The sequence below is a fragment of the Hydractinia symbiolongicarpus genome, chromosome 3 (genome assembly GCF_029227915.1).
Source record: "Hydractinia symbiolongicarpus strain clone_291-10 chromosome 3, HSymV2.1, whole genome shotgun sequence".
Lineage (NCBI taxonomy): Eukaryota > Metazoa > Cnidaria > Hydrozoa > Anthoathecata > Hydractiniidae > Hydractinia > Hydractinia symbiolongicarpus.
This window is the reverse complement of record NC_079877.1, coordinates 21277739-21303525: the sequence shown is the minus strand read 5'-3', so window position 1 is coordinate 21303525 and position 25787 is coordinate 21277739. Positions and strand designations below refer to the sequence as shown.

Genomic DNA, 25787 nt, shown 5'->3' with positions numbered 1-25787 from the left:
AGAGAGATCTGACAATAAGCTTATCCACAAGTCTCTATTCGATTCCGTTCTGCATTTCTGTTATCATACCCGTTACATGTTACATGAAACATCCGCCATTTTCCATTTTAAATTTCGATCCAGTTCTAAATTCGTATTTTTTAAATCGTTAATAGCAATTCGGGCGCATTAGTGGATGGCTAGTATTATAGGCCTAGCAGAGACCTGAAGACAAGGTTGCACACTGCCGTAACTTACTCTACGAATGACGGCCCCGGGATGTGTGGCAGCCATTTTGACATTGCCTCCATTTAGAAAACTTGTCCAGCTCTTCATCAGTATAAATTACGAATGGGCTGAATGAATGAACCGATGTTGTCTATGTGATTTTTTTATAAAGAAAAATTCTAGCTAGCTTGCTACAGACTTTGTTTTCATGTCACCTTTTCATCTTCCTTTTTGTTTCTTAAAGGAAGGGTTCTGCTGAAGTATGGTGTCTTAATAGGCCATATAACCTAATTAGGCTACGAAAAACTTGAATGGTTTTCCCCACTCCTTTTTAAAAATTGTTCTTTTATGAAAGCAAACTTGAGGTGATACTTTTAATCTTACTTTTAACCCAATTACAGGTCTGTATTTTTCAGGCTTGCCTTTACGATTGGAGGGAAACCATGCCAGTCATATGCAGTTACCTCTTCGTAAATAATGGCTAAATTTTTCGTAGGTAGCTAGCTAGCATCTTTGTTCTCTAACTTCAAACTTGTTGTAGGAGAACAAACTTCAAACTTGTTGTAGTTTTAGGAGAATTTTTTTCAGTTTAGCTTTAGTCTAATTTAGATACCTGTATTTTTCGTTTGATCAAAACCCCTTCTGTGAGAGTTTAAACCATAAAACATCTGTATTTTTCCTCAAAAGTTGTACCATGTGACACTAATGCAGAGGTGAACGCTGACGGAGCACGGATGAAGCAAAACTGCACTTACAGGTGGAATAGACATTTTATCATGGATTTAATTGTAGATAATTTCTTCTTTGGACAAAACAATTGGAAACTATAGCAGGTCAGAATTTAATGGATATTTTCCTTATGCCTTTAAAACCCACATGCCGTATAATTCTTTTTTCTGTATAAATTTTGTTAAAATGTAGCTGAACTTTCTGAATGAATTTTGAAGTTTTATTTAAGCGACATGGTAAAGATTTTTTTTAATTTGAAAACAAAGCATATTTTTTGCCTCTTTGCTTGTGATGACCTGAAAAATAAACAATAAATATAAAAATGACAGTATAGTCATGCATGCTATTTCGGATATGTAGAAAAGGAAGTTAAGATTGAGAGAGTCCCTATTCCAGTAGCAATTGATCATCATGTTTCGGGTTCACAATTTAATTCCTCCACTTTTCTACCGCAAAATAAATGCCCATCAAAAGTTAACCTTGGGGCCTGTATCGCCAGGTAACATCCTTTGCACGTGCGTTTTACATCGCACGCATTACTTGACTTACACGTGCGAATCATTGCACAACTACTCAAATATTCCTGAAAAAGCCTGAATTATTTAAAGTACAGTTATAATCTTGAAACTAAAACTAGGTTTTCTGATTTAATGCCAATGCGAATTAGGTTCGTGTTTTTTCTAAGATAGATAGATGTGCATATTTTACATGGCTAGCCTCACAAATATCGAGGGATATACCCTGTCTATTATTTCCAGGAGGGGCCATGGCGTAGATGGAGAGTCCTAGAGTATTTAATGCTCATTTTGAGCTACGCAGACCCAATTAGAGCCCGCGCTCTACTAGACAACTCCCGGCAACATCCAACGGCCCACACAGTGTGCCATCTTCCCAATTTCCCTCACATGGCTTGGGTTAACCCGGGGCTATGGTAACATTCACTCACCCATGTTGAATCGCCGTCAAGAGGAATCGAACCCCGGTCTCCCGCACAGAGTACGAGAGCTATAACCACTAATCTACGGCACCACAAACTAAATTACACTGTCCTAGAGATTCATGTTATTATTATTATTACTTTATTTCAATTCGGTTAAGAAAAGTATGAAAAATACAATTATATTAAAATAAAATTATAAAATATAATAATACAGTCACACTATTTACAGGTCTATTTACACCGAATGCATAAACAAGCTTAATGATCTCCAAAAATAGTTACAAATCCTAAGTTCTGTACATAAACTTTGCATAACCTGCAAGGACACTGTGTAAGCTTCCATTTCTTAATCTGCCGTTTGAAGTCTAGCAAGTTTTCAGCTTTTTTTATCGTTGACGGAATCATGCTCCATATTAAAGGTCCTAAGTATCTAACAGAATTTTTACCATAATTTTCAGTTCTTACTGCAGGTATAGTAAAATCGAATCGAAAAGTATTGTCTGTTCTAATTGAAATCATATCGGCTAACAGACTTTGATTCAAACCCTTGTTGATTTTATACATTTCTATTGCCAAGAATGTATATTACTTTGATGAATAGAAACTGAGCCGTCTTTTTCAAGAAGCTTATTAAATGTAGAATCATAATCGTTATAAACAAGCCTGAGTGCTCTTTCATGTAGTTGATTAATTTTGTTATTGACTGTTCTACTATGAAACATCCATATTAATGGACAGTAATTAAATTGAGATTCAAGAAAGCTCTTTAAGAGCATTCTTTTTTTCTTAAAAGATAGGTATTGAACTATTCTTATCAATGCACTTAGTTTTCTTCCTGCTTTTAAGCAAATTAGTAGGACATGGTATATCAAATTTTAGTTGGGAATTGTTGGTTATGCCCAAAAGTTTTACACTTTTTTCTTCCCACATCATTTGATTTTCTAATTTTCTGTTTCTTTTTTGATGATAATTTTCCAATATGTAGCACAAACAACTATAACAGTACGGATTTTGTCATAACAACGTTTATAAACAAAAAATGTGAGGTTATCAGATTTAAATTTGGAGTATAGAAACTTTGTCTCCAGGCCTTTTGCTTCTTAACTGCCCTGCACTTCCATGCTGAGAGCTGTCTAATGCATGCATGGAATATTAATGTCAACTGCCACAAATGCTGCCACCCGTATGCTTTTCTGGTGTAATAAAGTCTTTGCAATCTCAAAATTGTTTCTATGTTGTCAAGGCATGCAATTTTTAATTCTTTAATTACTGTGTCTGCAATAGTGGAGGGTGTTACGACAACCAAATTTTCATTATATTTTTGCTTTCTCCTACTTAATTAATAATTTCATTGTTGCAAAGGAAAAAAAATAATTTGTCTCACCAACAGTTTTTACAATAAAAAACCAAACCAAACCAAAAGCTGACAACAAAGAAACTACATTATTCGCGACGTTTCGGATGTTCACACACCCATTTTCAAGCAATCAAAAACATACAATGTTCTCCTAAATATATACAAGTTTAACAGCAACCATAGTTACATATTAAATACTAATTGTATAAATACAATGGAGCAGATCTATTGTTGTTATTCAACTGGGGACTATCCCGCATTATGAAACCAAAAGCATTTTTTTAATTTCGCAACTTATTTTTATGTAACGAAAAATAGAAAAGCAATAAAAATATAAATAGCAAAAATTAATTCTATCACAATTATCAGGATGGATAAGAGAAAATATATAATATATATGATATAAAATAAATCTTATTTTCTAACTGTTTTATGTTATTTCTCTGAAAGTAAGGTATATGTGCAGACTTCAGAGATGTTAAATATGTATGATATAAAATTATTTTACCCAAAAGGGATTCTATCATTGTCAATTTTATAATCTACCCTGGTCCCCTGAAAATTAAGCCCCCACTACTGAAAAATATATATTAAATATATATTAGAAAGTAAAGAAAATGTAAAAGTATATAGATATTATATAACTTATATATGTTAACAAATTTCCATTTTCTTTATGCAGCATGAAAAAATTGACAAAACTTCCACTGAATTAAGTTGAATAATAGAAACATGATGATGGCAATGATGATTCAGTGTTGTGTTAACAGTACAAATATTAAACTATGTTGTAATGATTCTTACAAAGTTTTATAAAATGTTTTACTTTTTAGTTAGTTTTTACGTACAATATTCAGGAAAATTTACCTTTTTCTAGGAAGTGTGCCTGGATAATTATTTTTTCTTATAAGCAAGTATGATCTAGAATAAAAGTGATATTTTAGAAAAATGTGTGCATATTACAATTGTTTTAAACCTTTTATATGTTTGTTGTAAAGGAATAAATAATAAGCGATCTTTATTTTAAATGCTTATTTTGTTATCCTAAAATATCTAAAACTACTTGTCTTGTTAAGATGGTTCTTGGCTGTCTTGTTTCGTTGCTGTCTATTATGATTATGATTTCTTGAATAAATTGTTGTCTTGTCAAGGGTACACTTGACTATTTTTATTTTTAGCAATTAAGATAAAATATTTTATTTTAGAATAAATTTAATATTAAAGCTCCTACTTTGTTAATTGAGTTAAATTTCATTTCTAATCAATTCTACATTAATCCAAATAAATTATAGTAATGTTCTTAATATTTTTTCATCAACAATGGGTAATGTATGATATAAGAATACTTTTTTTTTTAAATCATTAATTCAAAATGTTAACCATATACACATGGTGTACTATAGACACATAATTTATGTGCTTGTTAAAGAGAAGAACAAATAATTGATGAGATCTATTGAAGGGTTGTGAAATGAGCAGATTATGTGAATCATACAAACTTCTTTGAATCAGAACTCAAGTTTGTTCTTCTTAGAAAATGAGTTTTTAAATGTGTCTTGCTCATACTTACAATTCTTAAATTTAAAAATCAATTTTTGTGGCAATTCAATTTGTTTTACTTTTTCTCAACTTTAAGGATTCAAATGAAACTACACAATATATAATAAAGAAAGCAGTGGTATTCTGTGTAAATGTTACAAAGATGATCAAGTTTTTATTTATATATTTGCTGTTTTTGTGGTGTTCTGTTGATGCAGCTGATGAGTGTAAGTAAATTTGTTGAATTTTTTATTGATGCAAACAATTCCAACATGTCATTTAGCATGAATAATGTTAGATGTGTTTTGTGGATGTTGAATGGTTATTTGTACGCCTAACCCAACATCCGTCCGTCCAACACGAAGGGAAATTAGTTATAATAAGTTGTGATTGTAAATTCATTGTAACATTTAACACAATTTAACAAAATATTATTTTAGATTGTGTTATAGAGAGTAGGAAATCGTTATATACGTTATAAGTGATAAAAGTATAAAACAATTCCGTTATGTAACTAGCATTATGAACACATACAAGGTTATATTATTAATGTAAGCACTTTATCCTTTATATCAAAACTGACTTGGTTGAGAAGAAAGAATAATTAAGGGGGGATAACCTTGATTCTATCCAATGGCTAAAATGCTAGTGTGAAAATATAATTAAAACATCCTGTCGTTCTAGCATATAAAGCGCACTTTTTTGTATGTGTTTTGCACTCATCACAACTAAAAATATGTTTTTTGACGAAATCACACATCCGTCATAAAACTATTGGATGCAAATTTGAGTTGAATTAACCCATCATCTAACATCTTTTTATCCACCCAACAAGATTTTTTTGTTTGTGAGAACTTTCATTTGACACAAACAAATTAATATTTCATTCCAACATTTAAAAATGATGATGACAAAGGGTTTGATGTTGGATAGAATGTTGAACTCTTATGCCCCTAATTTTCTATTTTCAAAAAAGAAAAGATTTAAAATTTTTTCTAAAGCACCTTCATTCATTTGAATTTCATTTTTATTCTTGATACTTTCTTGTTTGTTTATTATTTTTTACTATTTTATTTTCTGGTTTTACAGAACGGACGTTATGTTTTTCTTTTTGACATAAACAGTGACACTTTGTTAATTTTTTTGCAGGGAAGCAAGCACCATTTATTAGAAATCACCCTGAGAGCATCACTGCTTCGAAGGGTGTTAAAATTATGCTAACTTGTTTTGTAATGGGATATCCTCGGCCTATAGTTACCTGGTACAAGAATGGTGTACCTTTCAAGCTTAGGAGTGGAGTTTTTATTTTGCCTGACGATGCCTTAGTGATTAACAAGGCTAAAAAAAATGCCACTTATGATGATAGTGGGGAATATTACTGTAACGCAACAAATATTATGGGTAGTGAACGAAGTAAAACTGCGACTGTTAAAGTTAAATGTAAGTTACGCTAACACACATTTTATTTTTTGTTTTTATTATTTTCTGGTTTAATTTTATTTTTTTTTGTTTTTTTTGCACTGCACAGCTGGTTTTTTACTACTTTTGACAGGACTTTTGAACTTTTCATGCGTGTCATCCTTTAGTGTTACTATAACAAACATAATTTATGGTATAGATTTAGGCGAATCATTCAAGCTAGTTCCAGAAAATGCTACAATACCAGACCTTGGAAAGCACATATTCAGATGTATACCGCCGTCTGGAGAGCCAACACCCACTGTTACATGGTTAAAAAATAATTCTCCAGTAGTATTCAGTTACAATGTAAAAACTAAAAAAAGTGGCAAGGAGTACCAGCTAATTATATCACCTGCATCTTGGAATAACCGTGGCATGTATTCTTGTGTAGCTACAAATAGTGAAGAACAAAGAATAAGTCCAGTTGCTGTATTAAAAGTCAGGTGTAAGTATTGTTGATTGTTTTAAATTTCTGAAGAAGTCAATGAAAGCTATACTTATGAATTAAATAAGGCCTACGCCTAATTCTATAAACCAATAACTTTAACATGTGTACAAACACAATCCCTTTGCTGTACGAATAAAGAATTAAATGCTGCCTTGTCAGGGGCAATAGTTATGGTTTAGTGCAGCAAAACAGATCTCACTATTTGATTTTGATTTCCACGCTTCTCGATTGAAAATTTAAGGTTAGTAAATATTTCTTTCTTTCACAATATGTTCCAATTATTTCATTAATTGAGACATGGCCCCATATTGGTGTTCTTTCGAACAAACCATGCATAGTATCTCCAGGGTTTCCACTGAACCACTGAGGTGTAACAAACCTGCTGTAATATTTTTTATGACGTTCCTAATTTAACATTTGTGTTTAATTTCTGTGACATAAAACATTTTAATTATGAATTACCCTTGGATGCTTGATCAAATATTTACAATTTAAACTAAATCAATATTTAAGCATGGGGTGGCGGTTAGTCTATAACTATAAGTTAGTATCACTATGTTGAACATTTTTTGTTCACTTTGCCAATTTGTTTAAAACGAAGTAGTTATTTTTCAGAATCAGGTTCCAATAAAAGTTTGATGTCACCATTAAATTTTAGCATGCTTATTTATTCCTGATTGTTGAAAAACAGAATGTACTATTAACTTATAATCTTGAAATTGTTAGCGTAGCGAATGTTTGCATGAAGAAGAAGAAATCCAGAATCGTCACTTTTTTTTTATAGTATCTGCACCCCAGATTGACATTGCTAAAGATGTAATGATGGTCTATAAAGGTGAAACTGTCATTATAAATTGTCAATCACTTAAATTACCACAACCGAATCGATTATGGTCAAAAGTTAATGGTGTTCTGCCTTCTAAAACACGTTTGCACACAGATATTGGAATTTTAACTATATCAGATGTCCAGCTATCAGATAAAGGAATTTACAAATGTACAGCAAAAAATCCTGTTGGAGTGAATTCAGATACTGTTAAATTGGAAGTATACAGTAAGTATAATTTGTTTTTAATTAGAAAATCCACATGATTTTAACACCCCTCCTGAGTAAAACCTGGATATCTTAAGATAAGGAAATTTTCAGGAGTCTTCCTGAAATTAGACCATCACTATTTTACTAGAAGATGAACTGCCATGTTTTAATCACCAAACAACATTTGGAAAAGACTAAAAAGACATTGAAAAAATGTATTCTGTGGTTAAAGATCCAAAGGGTTCAATGTGAAAATGGTAGAGTCGTCTAACACAGACTACTCATCAAAAATAATTATTCAGTGCAATTAGAGAAAGACACCTTTTTCACTGAAACGCAGATATCGCATAGAAGAAGAAAAAAGTGACTTTAAGCAAGTGCACACATTACACTATAAGTTTATTATTATAAGGTACATTCTGGTCCTCTACCCTAGTATGTTTTACCATGTATCGATTGACATAGCTTATTTTCCAACTAGCAAAGTCTGAACTTAGATTTCCATCTCTGTAACCCGTTGTTTACTAAATTTGTTTAGAAGTAATTTTTAAAATCTAAAGCTCAGTGCCAATTTAACTTTGCAATGTGTTCCTATCACAATGGGCTCGTCCTTAGGTTCTGTTTGGTTAAACTGGAAAATAAATAATTCTTAGATTGCCTAGTTAAATAAAGTTCTGGAATATAATTTTTAAGTACGTTTTAAGTAAGTTTATTTGTTTATTTATTTGGTGTAAAAAATTGTCACTCGTGGAATGTAAATAATTGCTGCACAGATCTAAAAAAATTATGTTGAAATATTAATATTAAAAAATTCTCGGACATGGATTCCTAATTGTATTGGTCAATGGCTCACAAACATGGGGCCTTCAAATTAAGAATTTTACGTCCCTTTAGTCTAAAAATTTGCTAGTGTTCAACACAAATTGAGAAATGGACTAATAAAACCTTAAAACAGTTTCTCAGGATGTCTTAAAAAATGTTAAATTTAGATACTCATTATAATAAAGTTTTTTTTACATAATTTCATCAAACCTAACCTACCTATTAACCCTCCTTTTGAATTTTCCAACTATTCCTGAATCAAACTAAAGAATTTTTTGAATCAGCCCTAAGAATTCTTAAGGTTTTGATCAGGAAATATCTTATCACTTTTCTAGGGAGCCTAACCTTATTATTTAGGGTGAAGGCAGGTTACCAGCACTTGTGTGGTGGTAGTGCAAGATCCAGTTGACCTTTGTCAGTGTGAAAAATTTCTGCAATATGCGACATGCATGATAAAACTTTTGTTGAAATAACGTTTGGCTTTAATCTATCCAAGTACAATAAGTAACATAAAATTGGCACAATGGCTGCTTTTTGGGCATGTTTCAAAGTTGGTAAAAACCATCAAATAACCATTGCTCGGCAGCAGGGAGGCAGCGAAAATGCAAATTCTGTATATCTGTAATGTCAGGTCTAACGAAGTGCCAAAATGGAGTCAAGCTAGCATCAGCAAGAATTAGCACCTCTAAAAGGAAACAAAGGCTTGGAAAAAAATTGATTTTTTGTTTAGAGACAAAACAACATTATTCGAGAAAAAAAAGAACTTTTGAAAAAATAATATATATTAACCAAATACAAGCATTTAAAATTTTCCATTTTTGTGTACGATTTTTTTTGCATAATAGACGTGTAACAGCATTGTTTATAAAATCACAATCATATGGAATCAAAACGTGCTGCGTCTTTTCATCTTTGTACTGTTATAAGTATATTATCAATTTATTATGTATAAATATGCTTTAGGATCAACATATTCAAATTTCCAGTCACCTGCTAGCTTTGCTAGTCTTAATTTTATTGACCTACATACTTACTATAATGGAAGCCTAACGCAGCTATGGCATCATAACCATTGAAATTTTAAATTGCTCTTATTCAACATGAGAGTTACTCTTTCATTTCAACCGAAAAAGTAAACAACAAAATTTTGACTTCTGTTCCCCTTTAAGCGTTTGTATATAATCAAGTATTGTAAAGATCCTAAGTCCTACATCTATTGTAAACATTGATGAATTACCTGTGACGAATTTGAATTATATAAATCTAATTTAAATATGGCTAAAATTACTACTTACTGGAAAGGGTCTTTAAAATTGCACGATCCTGTGTAAAAATTATTAGCTAAAACAAATTATAAAATCAAACCCTAAAAAAATTATGATTTAGTGTAGCTAAGTTGGGGATATTTAGTTCGAGACATTTTTGCCAGTTAGCTAGCTTTTAATTTACTAATGGACTAGAATTTACCGTGCAATTCACTAATAGCTATTGTTTAGTTAAGCTTTTTTCTTCCAGTAAAATCCTAGAGACTTGTAGGCTTGACTCCTCAGTGGAAATGTTTTTTTGTTGCTGTTGCATGTGCAAATGATTTCCGTGCAAATCACCACTCCACCTTAGATTATGAAATGCTACTACAATTTTCCAGAGTTATTTGAAAACACTCCAGAATGAGTGTGCATTTTTTTGAACATCAACATCAAAAAGGTTTTGCATTTTAAAACTTGCGTACAAGATTAAGTATACAACAAAATGGAAATCTTTTGCATTACATCACAATTTTGAAAAGGGTTGTTCATAAAAATTTCTTAGGAAACATTCCACATTATCTTTGATGAAAAAAACAGTAACCCTTGATATTTTTTATATAAAACATCACTTAATAAAGCCCAGGGTTCGTTTGGAGTTTTTTTTAATGATTTTCTTAAAATACAAAATACAAAGATACATAATATGTGGTGAAATGTTTTTATATTCATTATTATTCACTCACAACATGTAGGTTAGAGTGTTTAAAACGCAACACAAATTACCAGGTAATAACAAATGTCAAAAACACTATTTTTACCAAAACTCAACATACGTATAATTTTTGTTCCTATTGGTGCCCTTTTGTTCATAATTGGACATAAAAGATAGATGGATATATAGACAGATGTGCCTATTGGCTAGCCTCACAAATATCTATTATTACTGGTTGTTTGTTTTACAGTTGTTTCAACTTTTTTTCTTTCCTTTCATTTTTTATGTAATATGTGGTGTGAGTGTTTAAACTTATTTGGTTTCTTGTTTTTTATTAAATGAATAGTTTAGGATAATGTTATATAGTAGCAGTGTGTATTTGGAAAACATTTGATAGCCAATGCCAAAAATATCATTTTATCTTGATTTTTTCTAAAGGCAACCTGTTTGTCACTTTTTCAGAACAAATGAAATTCAAGGTTATGCCTACTGGTATGACCACAGGTCTTGGACAAACAGCAACATTTAATTGCATAGTGCAAGGGGGAAGAGACCCTGCCCTGCATTGGGATGTCAATGGAGAAGTTGTAATGAAGCAACGCACTGTAAATAATATGTATGTGAACACCAAGAATCAACTAGTGATTAGTAAAATCGAGCCAACTAATGAAGGAACTATAAAATGTGTTGCTGAGGACATACAACATAAAAAAATCATATCAACTGGTGTTAAATTAAAAGTCTTAAGGAGTAAGTCTTTTTATAAGTATTTTACCTAGCATTTATGCCCTCTTGTTTTTTTCTGTTTGTGTAAAATATTCAAATTGCTTTTAATTTCTGCTCTGCTCTGTTAGCATTTATATTCTAATAAGCAATGGAATAATACTCCACTGTGTGGCTTTTTTGCTTGATTTAGTCATTTGCGATTGAATAAGTTATTGGTAGGCATACTTTATTTAATTCTTTAATTTCTTTTTTGAATGTTAAGCTCCATAACATTATAATTATGAACCACAATCATGTTTACAATTTTTTTGGAGAATTAAAATTGTCAAACAGCACTGCAACTACTCTGGCAGATGTGCAGACAGGGGAAACAATTTTAAAAAATGCACTGTTATCACAGTTTCTTTAATTTCCGAGTTAATCAAATTTTGAATGCAACCATCTGAAAAACTGGGAAAATGCTTGACTATTGGTTTTTGTACTTCCAATAATATTTGGAACAAAATACACCAAGAAAATCATGAGGGTGTGATATTACTACGATACACCTTAATGATTTTCTTGTTGTTGTCTTGTGCAAGTTGAATTGAATTGAAAAATACGAAATAGCTGTAATAAAAAACCTTTTTTTTAGCGGCAAATATTCAGTTGCCTGAAATGACTTTGACGCCAGCTTCAGATGCAGTGACTGAAGGAGGTAGTTTTTCCCTCACATGTAAAGCCATTGGTAGCAGAACGTTCACTTTTAGTTGGATACTTGCTGGTAAAAACGAATTGATGCATTCAGGAACAGCCGGTATTAAAATCAAAACAACCTCAACTGAAAGTGTATTAACACTTAGTAGTGTAATATTGTCAGACACTGCCGCTTACAGGTAAGTCTTTAATGTTATATTCAACTTATGACTCTCACTTTTTATACTTTCCTGTGCAAATACGACACAAGTTTTTGGAATAATAATTTTAATTTTAATTGTGCAACTAATTAGATTGATAAATTTTTCAGATGAAACAGTTTTATGTCTTCTGACTAGGCAGCAGTAGGATTTTTAAGCACCTTTAAAGCTTAATCCTCACTTAGCGATAAGATCATATTGCATAATTTCTATCTCCACATTACACGATAAAAATCCTGTGTAAGTTTTAATTTTGTCGCCAGGCTATAAAATAACAATATAATAAGCCTGTTATCTAGCCTTTTCAACTGTGGCTACGGCTGAGCACTGTCCAGCTTAATGTTGAAAGAAATTAGTACTTTCTACTATACTAATATGGGATTACAATTTTCAAGCTCCAGTTTTATGGCATCACCTATTGAATTAAATCAAACGATTGGTCTTATGACCCAGGAGTATTTTTGGGTATCGTTTTATAAGAAGGGGGGGTTGGGACTGCTATTGCTATGAAACTTGGCCTAGTAACTAACAAAACAAAAGGATTGATTCGACATAAAATCACTGCTGATTCATAATTTTTTTCATAAAAAGGCTTTATTAAATTTTTTCAGATTTTTTTTGTTTTAATTTATATTTGCCAGTAGTATGTCAAGTACAAGTATCATTAGATCACAGTAGATGTTTTTATAACGATCTCTTTGGAGTGTTATAATAAAAAAAAAATTACTTTTTTTTTTTTTTTTTTTTTTACTTTTCAAATTGCTTTCAGCCATTTCCAACAAAATGTACAAAAATGCCATAATAAATAATACTAGAAATCATAAGATTTTTAATCTACACCTCCTCTGGAAAAATGTTATTGAAGTGACACAAAGGACTTTTTCAGGGACATGCAGTGGCACAACGTTGTACGTGAAGTCACCACAAAAAGCAACAGGAAAAATTCTAAATACGAAACAAGAAATTGAAATCAATTTGTAAAACTATATAATGAAAAACTAAAACAAAGCAGTGCTAGCAGTATGTCAATACTTTTTTCTGTTCTTTCTCTCCTGTTAAATACTGAATCTAATGATGAAATGAGATTTTTCTAAGTCCTGGCTCATTATATAGATTACATAGATAACCCTTTTATTTTTAAATCATTTTGTTACAGACCAAATCAGCTGCTAATTCCACAAGTTCGCCACATTTTTTAACACTCTTTGAATTCACCCTTTTATGTTATAACCATCTATCTATTGAACTAACTAATTTACTACTTACGTCCTAATTGGCCAATCTTGCCAATCTTGTATAGAGTCATGCTTTACACGAACTCTTTTAAGGAGATAAGCATAGAGCTTCAAAGCTGCTTAAGAAAATGTTAATCTATATGATTATATGCTTTATGTTTCGACCAATAGTTACATGGATGGTGCCCAAAGGGTTTTAAGATGACTTCATCAACTTTTCCGTTTTGAAACAAGTTTGGAAACCAGGTTTATGATTTTAATAATCCTAATGAATTTCCCCATTATAAGGATTTCGTAAGAAATTTTAAATGGTAGTTTCGAGAAATGGCCAAAGACTCAGAGGTATGGGACCTAAATAATTCACATGCAGGTGTCTAAAAAATAAATATAAAAAGTCAGTATCATAGCCATGCATCATATCCCCTACGCCAGGAACAGCTGTAAATCAATTTTTAGCTTTTGTAAAATGACCCTGTTAATATATTTCAAATGCATTGTTGCAATGATAATGTGTAGTTGACATTATATGCGAGATAGTTTATGCAGGCCCTGCATCTTGTTTATATTGTTACAGACCAAATCAACTGTTAATTCAACCTTCTTGAAAATCTCAAAATTTTAAAAGTAACAAAATTTGTCCAAAGAGAATAATTTGATCCTGCCACACCCCGTATTGCTGCACAGGATGGGAACTAAACCTAAACTGTGTGTTTATTAATGTATCCTAAATTCAATTGATAAAAAGAAAACAAAAAAGTGTGCAGTTTAATCTGTGGAAACTTTACGTGTACATGAAATACATGTAACATTGCGTGCATCAAAAAAGTCTTTCTATGTCTCATCAACTTTGGTAAATTCAACCTTGAGTGTTTAACATACAAAAATTGTGTGGACAAGTTGTGTAAGTTTTTTCAAGATGTGTTTTTTTACAGATTTATATACTGTATAAAGCGATGACATCAAAACGATTTATATTTTTTTGTGTTGTTGATATATTTTTACCATCTGAAAGTCTGAAATCATTACAAATGCCACTGTATTTTGATAATCTTCTAGGTGTAAAGTTACTTCTGCTAGCGGTACGACATGTTCTAAGTTCAGTTACCTCTATGTGAATGGTAAGTAAAACTTTTCCTTTCACAACTGTGATTTTTTTTATCGAAGTTGTAAGACTTGTTTTGTTTAGCAACTGATGCTGGACGACCCGGACAAGTTCCCTATGTTAAAGTGGTTGAATTAAAATCAAGATCGTTAAAGTTAATATGGGGTAAAGCAGTTGCCCAAACGCTTTCACCAATCTTTTCGTACGTAATAACTATAAGAGATGTTGCTGCAGGCACAGAGAAAAAATCACTTGTTTTGGGTGGTGATAACACAGAAAAAATTATTAGCAATTTAACCCCATCCTCCATCTATGTAATGTTCGTTACAGCGCGAAATAAAAATGGAGACGGTTTGAGAAGGGGAACTGGAAATGTTGAAACGTTAGGTAGTGTACATATTTTAGACAAGAAGAATTAAAAACTACTTCACTGGGACTTCTTGCTTGAACAGACTACATATCTATTTTTATTCTCTTTTTAGCTGAAAACGCAGTTAAGGATAAGCTTGAAAATATCGCTCTTTCGCTTTCACTTGTTGCTGCTACGTATCATAATATTGAAATTCGTTGGAATGTAAGCTTGAATACCTTTTCTGCTTTCTATTTTAGTCACATAATTGTGCAGATGATTATAACTTATACGTAAACCTTAAATCTTGATTACATAAATGGTTTTCTCATCAGAACTTGCTAATCCGTTGATTTTGTACCATGATCTTTTGTTTCTCTGCAATTACATAGTTTCCATTTTGATGATTTAGTATCTTGAACCGAGCCGTATCACAAGCTATGCTTTGTACACTCGGGAAGAGGGAAGCAAAGAGTTTAAGCCATCAATGCTAAATTCCAACACAATTACCAGTTACAAGCTGACCAACTTGAAGCCAAACACTCGCTATGAAATCTTTTTGAAAGCAGTCAACGAGCAGTATTTTAGCCCTCCTAGTCCATCCTTAATTGTGAAAACAGCTAGAAAAAGTGAGTCAGGGCTCTTCGCACACTTTCTGCCTGTAAATTTTTGTTTTTTACGCACATACAGTGTATTTCAGCTCCTAAGGACTTATTGTCTTCATCTACTTAAACGTTTTGCGAAAGGAGGTTCCTCAAACATGTATATCGTTTTAGTACCAGCGCCTATAAAAGTGGGTATGAAGAAAATTAACGACCGAAACTTACAAGTGCATTGGTCCCCTCCTTTAAATTTTGATCAGATCGAGGACGTAATGTCTTTTGAAGTAAGTACCGTGGTTTTCCCGTTAATTTTTCTTTATCTTATGCATGGTAACGTTTTCGTTTTTAAGCTATTATTAAAGTTAATTCAGAGGGTTACATGCATATCTGTATTTTTATCCAGGTGACCTGTGTGTATGATGGAGGTAGGTTTCCCGTGATGCCCGTCAACAAGGATGCTACAATCAGTATGCTGTCTGGACTACATGAGTACGAAAGTTATCACATTTATGTTCAAATAAAGACAAAAAACGGGTATGGAGAAAAGAGCAAAGCGTTTACTGTTCAGTTAGGTTAGTGAATTTAAATCTACCAACCTCTCACAAACGAAAATATAATAAGGAAGAATTAAAAAAAGTGCCAAAAACTGTACATCTGAGTTTGCACTGTTGCAGATGTAAAAATAGGGTTGTTCTTCGAACCTTTTGCCATAGTGCTAATGTTCTAAGGAATTCGAACACTTCCTTGGTACATTTTTTGTGCAACGTATGTTGTCCAACGTCGTAGCAATAATAATTCCGAAGAATTTACTAACAAGAAAATAGGTAAAGAAAAATAATAAAAAACACCGAAAACTTAGAGACTTCGTTTTGTTTTTACAAAATCACTTGCAGTGTTTTTTTAGGAATCGACACATTTCATTGCGTATCATTGTTTGACGTTTTATATTCCACAAATTGTTGCAAATTAAATGAAAACCTAGTTGTATTAAAAGATGTTACATAGAAAAAGTTTCATACACGTAATATTTGTTATTTTTTTCAGGTGATTAACTTATCACTGTATTTATAACACTAATACTAAACGAACTATGAAACATATTTATTCTAAAACATAACTAAAATTAATCTGAGACAATCGCAAAAGACGTGCTACAATTTATTCCGCCAGTATTATCTCGCTTTGTTCATTCAAAATGCAAATGTTTACTCCCCGCGGACTTATCAGCTGGTAATTTACCTCATCGACACTGGCCTAGCGGCGATCTAGTACTACTTTAACATTAAATATCTGGAGAAACAAGGCTCATAAATCTAAAAAAAATTACACATTTCATATTCACACTATAATTAACAATTTAAACCCAACTTGTTAACAATCGTTAGTTATCCTTTAACAGCGAGGAACACATGGTAATTAATTTTGTTCAGGAAAAAATGGTAATCTTTTAGATTATATTATATTATTGGGAATTTTTGGGAATATGATGGTATAAATTCCACTTTTAGCAAGTATGAAAGTAGGAGAGGTGTATGGTGTTCCGTTAACTGAAGATTCTGCTACGACAAACGCAGAAGAAGATGGCGGCTTCATAAAGATCATTAAAGAACCTTGGTTCATTGTTCCGGTTGGTGTGTTGCTGTGGTTACTTTTGTTGGCCATTGTCTTGTTGTTGTTTTATCGGCGATGTAATCAGTGCAAGAGATGTTGCGCTGCGAAACAAAAAAGAAGTCATAATGAAAGTTCACGAGGTAGGATTTAACAAAAGTAGTTTGGCAACTTGAATAAACAACACGTAGTATAATGGCGGCAGGCCAACTAAAACATACCTTAATACAAAGACTTTGCATGGACTTTAACAAGCTTTAAGCAAATAGCATTTTCTTCCAAGCTTGGTTTCCACTGGTGACTTGTGTGAAATAACATGAATTAATTTTTGAACATTATTTCATACTTCATGTTAGTTCACAGTGTAAACATGTTTAATTTGTGTTATTTCAAACTCACCTTCTTTTTAATTCATGAAATAACGTGGACTTGACATCAAAATTTTTTGATACCAAATTCACATTTTTCTCATAAAATAAGGATATTTTTATGCAAATGTGAGTTGCAAAAACATGCAGTGCAAGAATTTGTGAGACGAAAACGTTTTAATAATATTTTTTAAGGTTTTTTTTCATTAATTTAAATAAATCATATAAAACATGGTTTCTACCTCATTTCTAAACAGAATTTAGAAAAGGAAATGGCACTCTTCTTTTTTCACTTTTTTGAAAATTATTCTTATCTGGACTGGAGGTGAGAACGTTTGTTTTGTATGGCTATATTTTGGTTAGGTTTACGAAAGTTTTGCGCTACGAAACGCACGAAAAAACGATGTACGATAGTCAAAAATATCTGTGTATATTTCCATTAAGTATTGCCTTAAATATAATTTCCATTTTCTTTATATTTGGAACAAAAACAATATTATCAGGAAATTTTTTTTCAAAAATGCCATGCACGTGTTTTACCGTGAAATAAGCTTTCTCTTCAGTAGAAACCGTTCATAATCGAAATAAGAAATTATGTTTAAAAAAATATTTCGCGTTACTTTACATTAGTCATCAGTGAAAACCAAGATTTACGAACTGATATGGACATGCTGTCAGTTGTTATAAGCCTATTGCGAGTATCAAGACTGAAATGAATTTTATAATACTAAAATCATACCAGATCCATAAAGATAATTGAGACTAACATCTATTCATACCTAATCCATAAAGATAATTGAGACTGACATCTATTCATACCTAATCCATAAAGATAATTGAGACTAACATCTATACATACCTAATCCATAAAGATAATTGAGACTGACATCTATACATACCTAATCCATAAAGATAATTGAGACTAACATCTATACATACCTGATCCATAAAGATAATTGAGGCTGACATCTATACATACCTAATCCATAAAGATAATTGAGACTGACATCTATACATACCTAATCCATAAAGATAATTGAGGCTGACATCTATTCATACCTGATCCATAAAGATAATTGAGACTAACATCTATACATACCTGATCCATAAAGATAATTGAGGCTGACATCTATTCATACCTAATCCATAAAGATAATTGAGGCTGACATCTATTCATACCTAATCCATAAAGATAATTGAGACTGACATCTATACATACCTGATCCATAAAGATAATTGAGGCTGACATCTATTCATACCTAATCCATAAAGATAATTGAGGCTGACATCTATTCATACCTAATCCATAAAGATAATTGAGACTAACATCTATACATACCTGATCCATAAAGATAATTGAGGCTGACATCTATTCATACCTGATCCATAAAGATAATTGAGACTAACATCTATACATACCTGATCCATAAAGATAATTGAGGCTGACATCTATTCATACCTGATCCATAAAGATAATTGAGACTAACATCTATTCATACCTAATCCATAAAGATAATTGAGACTGACATCTATACATACCTGATCCATAAAGATAATTGAGGCTGACATCTATTCATACCTAATCCATAAAGATAATTGAGGCTGACATCTATACATACCTGATCCATAAAGATAATTGAGGCTGACATCTATTCATACCTAATCCATAAAGATAATTGAGACTGACATCTATACATACCTGATCCATAAAGATAATTGAGGCTGACATCTATTCATACCTAATCCATAAAGATAATTGAGGCTGACATCTATTCATACCTAATCCATAAAGATAATTGAGACTAACATCTATACATACCTGATCCATAAAGATAATTGAGGCTGACATCTATTCATACCTGATCCATAAAGATAATTGAGACTAACATCTATACATACCTGATCCATAAAGATAATTGAGGCTGACATCTATTCATACCTGATCCATAAAGATAATTGAGACTAACATCTATACATACCTAATCCATAAAGATAATTGAGACTGACATCTATACATACCTAATCCATAAAGATAATTGAGGCTGACATCTATTCATACCTAATCCATAAAGATAATTGAGACTAACATCTATACATACCTGATCCATAAAGATAATTGAGGCTGACATCTATACATACCTGATCCATAAAGATAATTGAGGCTGACATCTATTCATACCTAATCCATAAAGATAATTGAGACTGACATCTATACATACCTGATCCATAAAGATAATTGAGACTAACATCTATACATACCTGATCCATAAAGATAATTGAGACTAACATCTATGCATACCTAATCCATAAAGATAATTGAGGCTGACATCTATTCATACCTAATCCATAAAGATAATTGAGACTAACATCTATACATACCTGATCCATAAAGATAATTGAGGCTGACATCTATACATACCTGATCCATAAAGATAATTGAGGCTGACATCTATTCATACCTAATCCATAAAGATAATTGAGACTGACATCTATACATACCTGATCCATAAAGATAATTGAGACTAACATCTATACATACCTGATCCATAAAGATAATTGAGACTAACATCTATGCATACCTAATCCATAAAGATAATTGAGGCTGACATCTATTCATACCTAATCCATAAAGATAATTGAGACTGACATCTATACATACCTAATCCATAAAGATAATTGAGACTGACATCTATACATACCTAATCCATAAAGATAATTGAGACTAACATCTATTCATACCTGATCCATAAAGATAATTGAGACTAACATCTATTCATACCTAATCCATAAAGATAATTGAGACTGACATCTATACATACCTAATCCATAAAGATAATTGAGACTGACATCTATTCATACCTAATACATATAAAGGTTTAAGTTATTTATGTCGCTATTTAAACTTAACAAGGATGAGCTTTTATTTCTTTATTTAGGTTTAATAGATGGTACGCGAATGGATTATCCGAATACTAGCTTAAGCAGAAGGTTAACCTTTTACATGTATTCCTTTACCTAAATATATATTTGATGGAAAAAAAATTGAAACAAACTTTTTTCGAACTTTTTTTCGCCCAGTTCACAAAATTTTGGTAGCTACGGACCTATAATTTGCGTTCGGCACCCGTTCATTTCTGTTGTACTTGTATTGTAGAATTAATGACACGTACGATCCTGCTCGTTCTGGAACTGGGAAAAAATCGATTAGCAGCTGCTGCAAAAGCCAATCAAGTAGTATCGATGAAGATTTCCCAAATAGAGCTGAAATTAAACCTCTTATGAGTAAGGGTATTTTGTTTTGTTAGTACATCTTTGTGGTGGCTCTCATTACTCTTTTGGACATTTTGGGAGGGAGAGGGTAATTTCATCTTTTATTTTACTAATAGCATACACGAGACATGAAAGCGTTGAAATGAAGTTAAAAAATAGCAATGGCGATCTAAAAGAAACCAATATTGGTGTTGCTATGAAAAATGGTAAGTTATGCTCATCTAAACGAGACACGAGATTTTTGTTGTTCTTTTCATTCTTTTCCTTTCAACTGCAATCTTTTCCCTTCCTTTTAACTGCAATCTTTTGCGATTTAACCTTTTGACTAGGTGATAACTCCCTTATTGTAATTTTCTAAATCTAACCACCTTTAATCCGTATGTATTTTTTCACAGGATATATGGTTGATACGCCATTAAATAATGAACTCGACTACCGTTACCAGCCAGACACTCGATTGTATGATAGTGGAGACGAAAGACCTCCACCGCGTTATCGAGACGTGACTGCTCCTAACTCTGGTAGCATGCCACGCAGGGAACCTCGTTATCAAACTGACTCAGTTGAACGAAGGCATGCAGAAATTGTTCGAACTGCAGCGAACAAATCGTTTTCTGATGCTGACCTAGTTAATGTGATGGAAAATAATCATCAAGCTTCCTGGAAACGTGACAAAGCGAAAAACTCGCCAAGACTTACTAACAAACCTCCAGGAGAGAACACATTACGAAGGCAAGCCAAAACACAATTTAAACCGTTGCCAAAGTTAGAAGTCCTGAATTGGTCTGATGGACTTCCAAACCCGCTAAAAGCACCTTCTACAAATGGTAGTCAACCTTCGTCTCCTAAAATGTCATCATCAGCGTCAATGTTCAGCGAAAACACAGACCCTCGAGCAGACTCTAAAATGTCACACGGTGATTCTAGTAACTCGTTAAATAAATACACGTATGAAAAAAGACGTCGACGTAACTCGAACGCTTCATCGATGATGTCATCAGAATTGTATCAGTCAGAAATGGATCCCTCAGGCTATAGCGACGTTGTTTCTGACAGGAAACGCAGAAAGGAGAAAGCTATACCTCCACCAATTGACTTAGATGGTCTAACTAGTGATATTCTTTTACAATGGGCAGAATCTGTGACAAACTCTAGCCCTAGCAGCAGTGGTTCTTCATCGCCCGACCGTTTAAGTGGCATAAGTAGTGAAGGATCAATTTATACCGACGAGGATTTTGCCCAAGCTGTTGCTGCAGTAGTTGAGTGTGGTGGCTTTAATATGGACTATGACTATTCTCTTCCAGGTATGCCTGGTGCTCAACCTCCTTTATCAGCAAGCCGAAACTTGAAAATGAACAAAATTGACCAGGTATTGGCACAGCGATCAAAAATGAGAAATTCGCCTGCCGCCTCTCTTCAAAGTAGATCAAGAGACCCTTCTGTTGCCAACTCATTTATACCACAAATATCCATGAGTGGTTACTTAACTGGTTCTCAAAAAGGACCGCAAAGTACGCACAGTGCTCCGTCAGGTATTCCTCGCGCTACAAAATATCGCAACAGCCTGGCTGACAATGTACATGGCAGGTATGGGACCGGTTTTCAAGACGTTGATTCTGCCTCAACAAATTCTTCATCAAAACCACTAACAATGTCGAACTTACTTCAACACGATTCAAGTTTGGAACGAAATAAAAAGGCTGGTAGCAAGCCGTTGACAATGTCTAACTTGCGACAGCATGAAACCAGTTTGGATCGTGGTCGTTTAAGACAACAACCAAGTGCACCGATTGGACGTGTGCCGATGCAACACCGCACTGGCTATACCGGCTCCCGTACGAACTCCAATCCTGCTTTACTTCCCGAAGCACCATTATCGGTGACGTCTGCGTTGGAGAGAAACGAATCGATGCATTCAAATTCAAAAGACTCGGTTAATTCGAGTACTAAAAATGATAGCGAAGTTGAAAACACTGTTGGCACAAGCGAGAGAAAGCCGAAAAATAAAAAATACTTTGTACATTCTGAGCACCCGCATTCAAGCACGAGTACTGTAAGTACTCTTAGGACTTCACCCGATCACGGAAACCAAACTGATTGCTGATCACGAAAATAAAGTCATTTTCTTAAGTAAATATTTGATGTCGTAATGTCAAGAATGTCCTGAGTCAGCCTTTTAATAGATTATATTTTTCATATTTTTTTACTGCACGCATTGTTGAAAATTGAGATTTATGCGTGTTATTTTTAAAGCTTACTTCTTAGGAAATACCTGTTGATTTTAAAACTTGTGTAGGAATTTATTTTTTTAAAGATCCTTAGACAAATTTTCAAGTTTATTTTATAAGAAATCAACTTGTTACTTCGCGGGAGGTTAGCTTTTACTTTACGACGACAAGCAAATTACACATGTATTTTAGGAAGCAACAACTTAACCGTCGTTGGTCTCAAATATAAAGATAATTGCTAATATTGCCAGGGAAAGAATTTTTGTCGTTTTTCCATTTGTTTTTGCGAAACAAAAAATGCGATATTCATTTTAACAGTTTATATTTAAAATCTAGCCAGTTTAAGGCTTTACGAAACTTTGAAAATTTTTAAAGTGTTTTTTTTTTCTGTAAGCTAATAGATTTTTTCGTATATTAACTTGTATATTAAAGATTTTGTTTTTGTGGTGTAATGTTTTGAACGCTTTCCACGTTCTTCTAATCATAGTCTTCTATCGTTGTTGTACAAGTGAGCTTATGTACCCCAATGTTGTTCACCGCTACTCTCATTCAAATGTTGTTCACCACTACTCTCATTTTTCAACTTTTCAACACAAACCTCAAGCTGTACAATTTTGATTTACCTTTCCTTTCCTTGTAAAAGCTAATTTCATTACGTAATCGGACAAAAAACTCAAAATTGACGGGATTTATAAAGATTTATAAAAATTTTGTTACAAATTATACATTAGAATGCTTATTTATAAAACTATAATCCAGGGTAGTTTCAATTTTTTGCCGTAGAGCTACAAAGAAAGGTTCCTGAAAAACATATCACGAATATTCTGTCCGACATTTTATCCGACATTTTTTGCCCGTGGGTAGAGATTATGAACAAAATCTAAAACTCAAAGCGAGTATCAAAAAAGCTTAATTTACTTTTATAGTTTCACAGTGCTTTCTCTGAAAATAAACCATGACGAAGGTAAAATAAGACCAGGATCCGCTCCTTTTGATTTTTACATTCCTAAATCGCTAGAAACCCTCGCATAACTATTGCGTAGGAAAGCAGATTGGTATAGATCCTACCTGGTGTACTCTTATAAACCTGAAGATGTCTATTTGGAATATATTTACGAGTTAGATACTAACAGCCAACAAAGTCGTCCTAGTTTAAAAAAATAATGAACGAAGTTGTAATAAAGAAACTCAACAAAAACCAACACCCCACTACTTCGTTCATGTGTTTATATTTTGTTCGTTGATAAAACGTGTCCCTCTCAGCGAGATGGGCCGAAACCACGTGTACCCGCGTAAATACAAGGTATACGTAATAAATTATAATAAAAATAGCACATGTGTCGCTAATAAAATTTTTGAGCTATAGTCTGGGAAAGCCCTGGTTTTCAAATTTTGCTTTGCAAAATGAAACAAATACATAAGCTACGATCTCAAAAAAACGATTCGATAAACTGGTGGTCAGGAGATTGGTGTCAAAAATAACGAAACGAGACTTATAAAATTGCTAAAAATGGCCTAATTATTTTTGATTTAACAGTTGTTTTTACGCTTGTTTGCTGTTTTATGTTTTAAATAGTTTATTTTGAACTGTATTTATTTGCTTGTATTCTTTTTCTGTATATAATTTGTTGTTTTACTTTTCTCTTTTTACTGCTTCAAGACGCATACAAACACATTGGCTTTTTTAAGGGGATACCTGTGTTGTAAATTATGCTCACGTTATTTTTACACTAAAACCAGTGATCCGTGTGTCATAAAACGTGCTCCAGAAATTACGTTGTAGTAACCATAGTCATAAGAAAAAGAGATAGTCTGGTGAATCGCGCGGCTCTATTGTTTATGTTTTTGTTAGCAGAATATACCTCGTACCCAGTCCTTTGACTGCACGCTCGTGTTGAAAAATGGCGCATTTAAGTGGTTAGTTTCTGTAAACAACATAGGATTAACAAACATTTAAGCAGAATTATTTTCAACATGCCTGGCGAAAATTGCTCTATATACGGTTGCACAGTTTCACGAAGGGCTAAATATAAAGGTCTATCTATTTTTAAAGTTCCCGCTGGTGAGAATCAATTTGACAAGTCGTGGAGAGAAAAGTTAGTTGATGTTGTGATAAGAGATAGGGAAGTTGATCATGCCGTAAGGGATAGAATTCAAAGAAAGAAAATATATATTTGTGAAAAGCACTTCAGCGAAGATCAAATGAATCGTAACCACTCTAGCAGAACCACACTTGTTCCCGGTGCTATCCCCACAATAAACCTTCCTATCAAAAGTTTTCCTTCATCCTCCACATCTTCTAAGCCTCGTCAATCAGCACAATCAATTTTGCAGAAAAAAATTGAACCAGTGGAAAATGTCATTACTGACCAGTACAAGTCATTTACAGATTTTATTTCTAAAACTCAGTTATTGAAATTAGTCGGTTGGAGTTTTACCTATACAAGTGATTATGCTTCTTTTGCCTGTCATGATGCTATCCACTCAGTTCCAAAGTATGAGATATATGTTGATAATAATCTTGTTTTTACTGTTCGTGTTTTATTATGGTCTGTTCCTGCTAAACACGACATTTATTCTCAATCACTAAAACTTATTACAATCACATATTTAACAAGATTAATTATGGATTTGAAATTATGCTCAGGTTTGACAGACCACTTTGCTGGTAGCTGTCTTGAGCACTGTGTTCCAAAAGTATTTAACATCAAGGATAGTACTAGTGCACCTCTTCATCAAAGCAAATGGTATCGATCTCCAAATTGCATAGTTCTTATTCCACCTTCTGAAAAATGCTTGGAATGTGTTAGGTCGGAGTCAAAAGAAAGCCTAAGTTTGAAAAGGAAAAGGGACAATTTAATTTCACCTGCCAAACTTAAAGCACCAATTTCCATGACTTCTCCAG

General features: G+C 32.8%; 2 protein-coding genes across 3 annotated transcripts in view; one reads left to right on the top strand and one right to left on the bottom strand.

Annotated features, from left to right (window-relative positions):
- Nucleotides 1-25787, bottom strand: part of LOC130636179 (replication factor C subunit 4-like) — a 126886-nt gene that overhangs the window by 92257 nt on the left and 8842 nt on the right. The window lies entirely within an intron of this gene.
- On the top strand, nucleotides 4809-24518 carry LOC130636178 (roundabout homolog 2-like). Of its 2 annotated transcripts, XM_057445814.1 has the most exons (17): nucleotides 4809-4999; nucleotides 5922-6212; nucleotides 6391-6678; nucleotides 7466-7735; nucleotides 10961-11248; nucleotides 11859-12099; nucleotides 14412-14473; nucleotides 14542-14844; nucleotides 14940-15031; nucleotides 15219-15435; nucleotides 15583-15692; nucleotides 15812-15980; nucleotides 16917-17159; nucleotides 20321-20372; nucleotides 20539-20666; nucleotides 20771-20860; nucleotides 21050-24518. In XM_057445814.1, exons 1-17 carry the CDS (start codon nucleotides 4936-4938, stop codon nucleotides 22756-22758), a joined length of 4617 nt encoding a protein of 1538 aa, XP_057301797.1. In that variant the 5' UTR covers nucleotides 4809-4935; the 3' UTR covers nucleotides 22759-24518. The 2 variants fall into 2 exon arrangements, with proteins under 2 accessions (XP_057301797.1, XP_057301798.1); XM_057445815.1 differs by lacking the exon at nucleotides 5922-6212 and having other exon boundaries at nucleotides 4810-4999.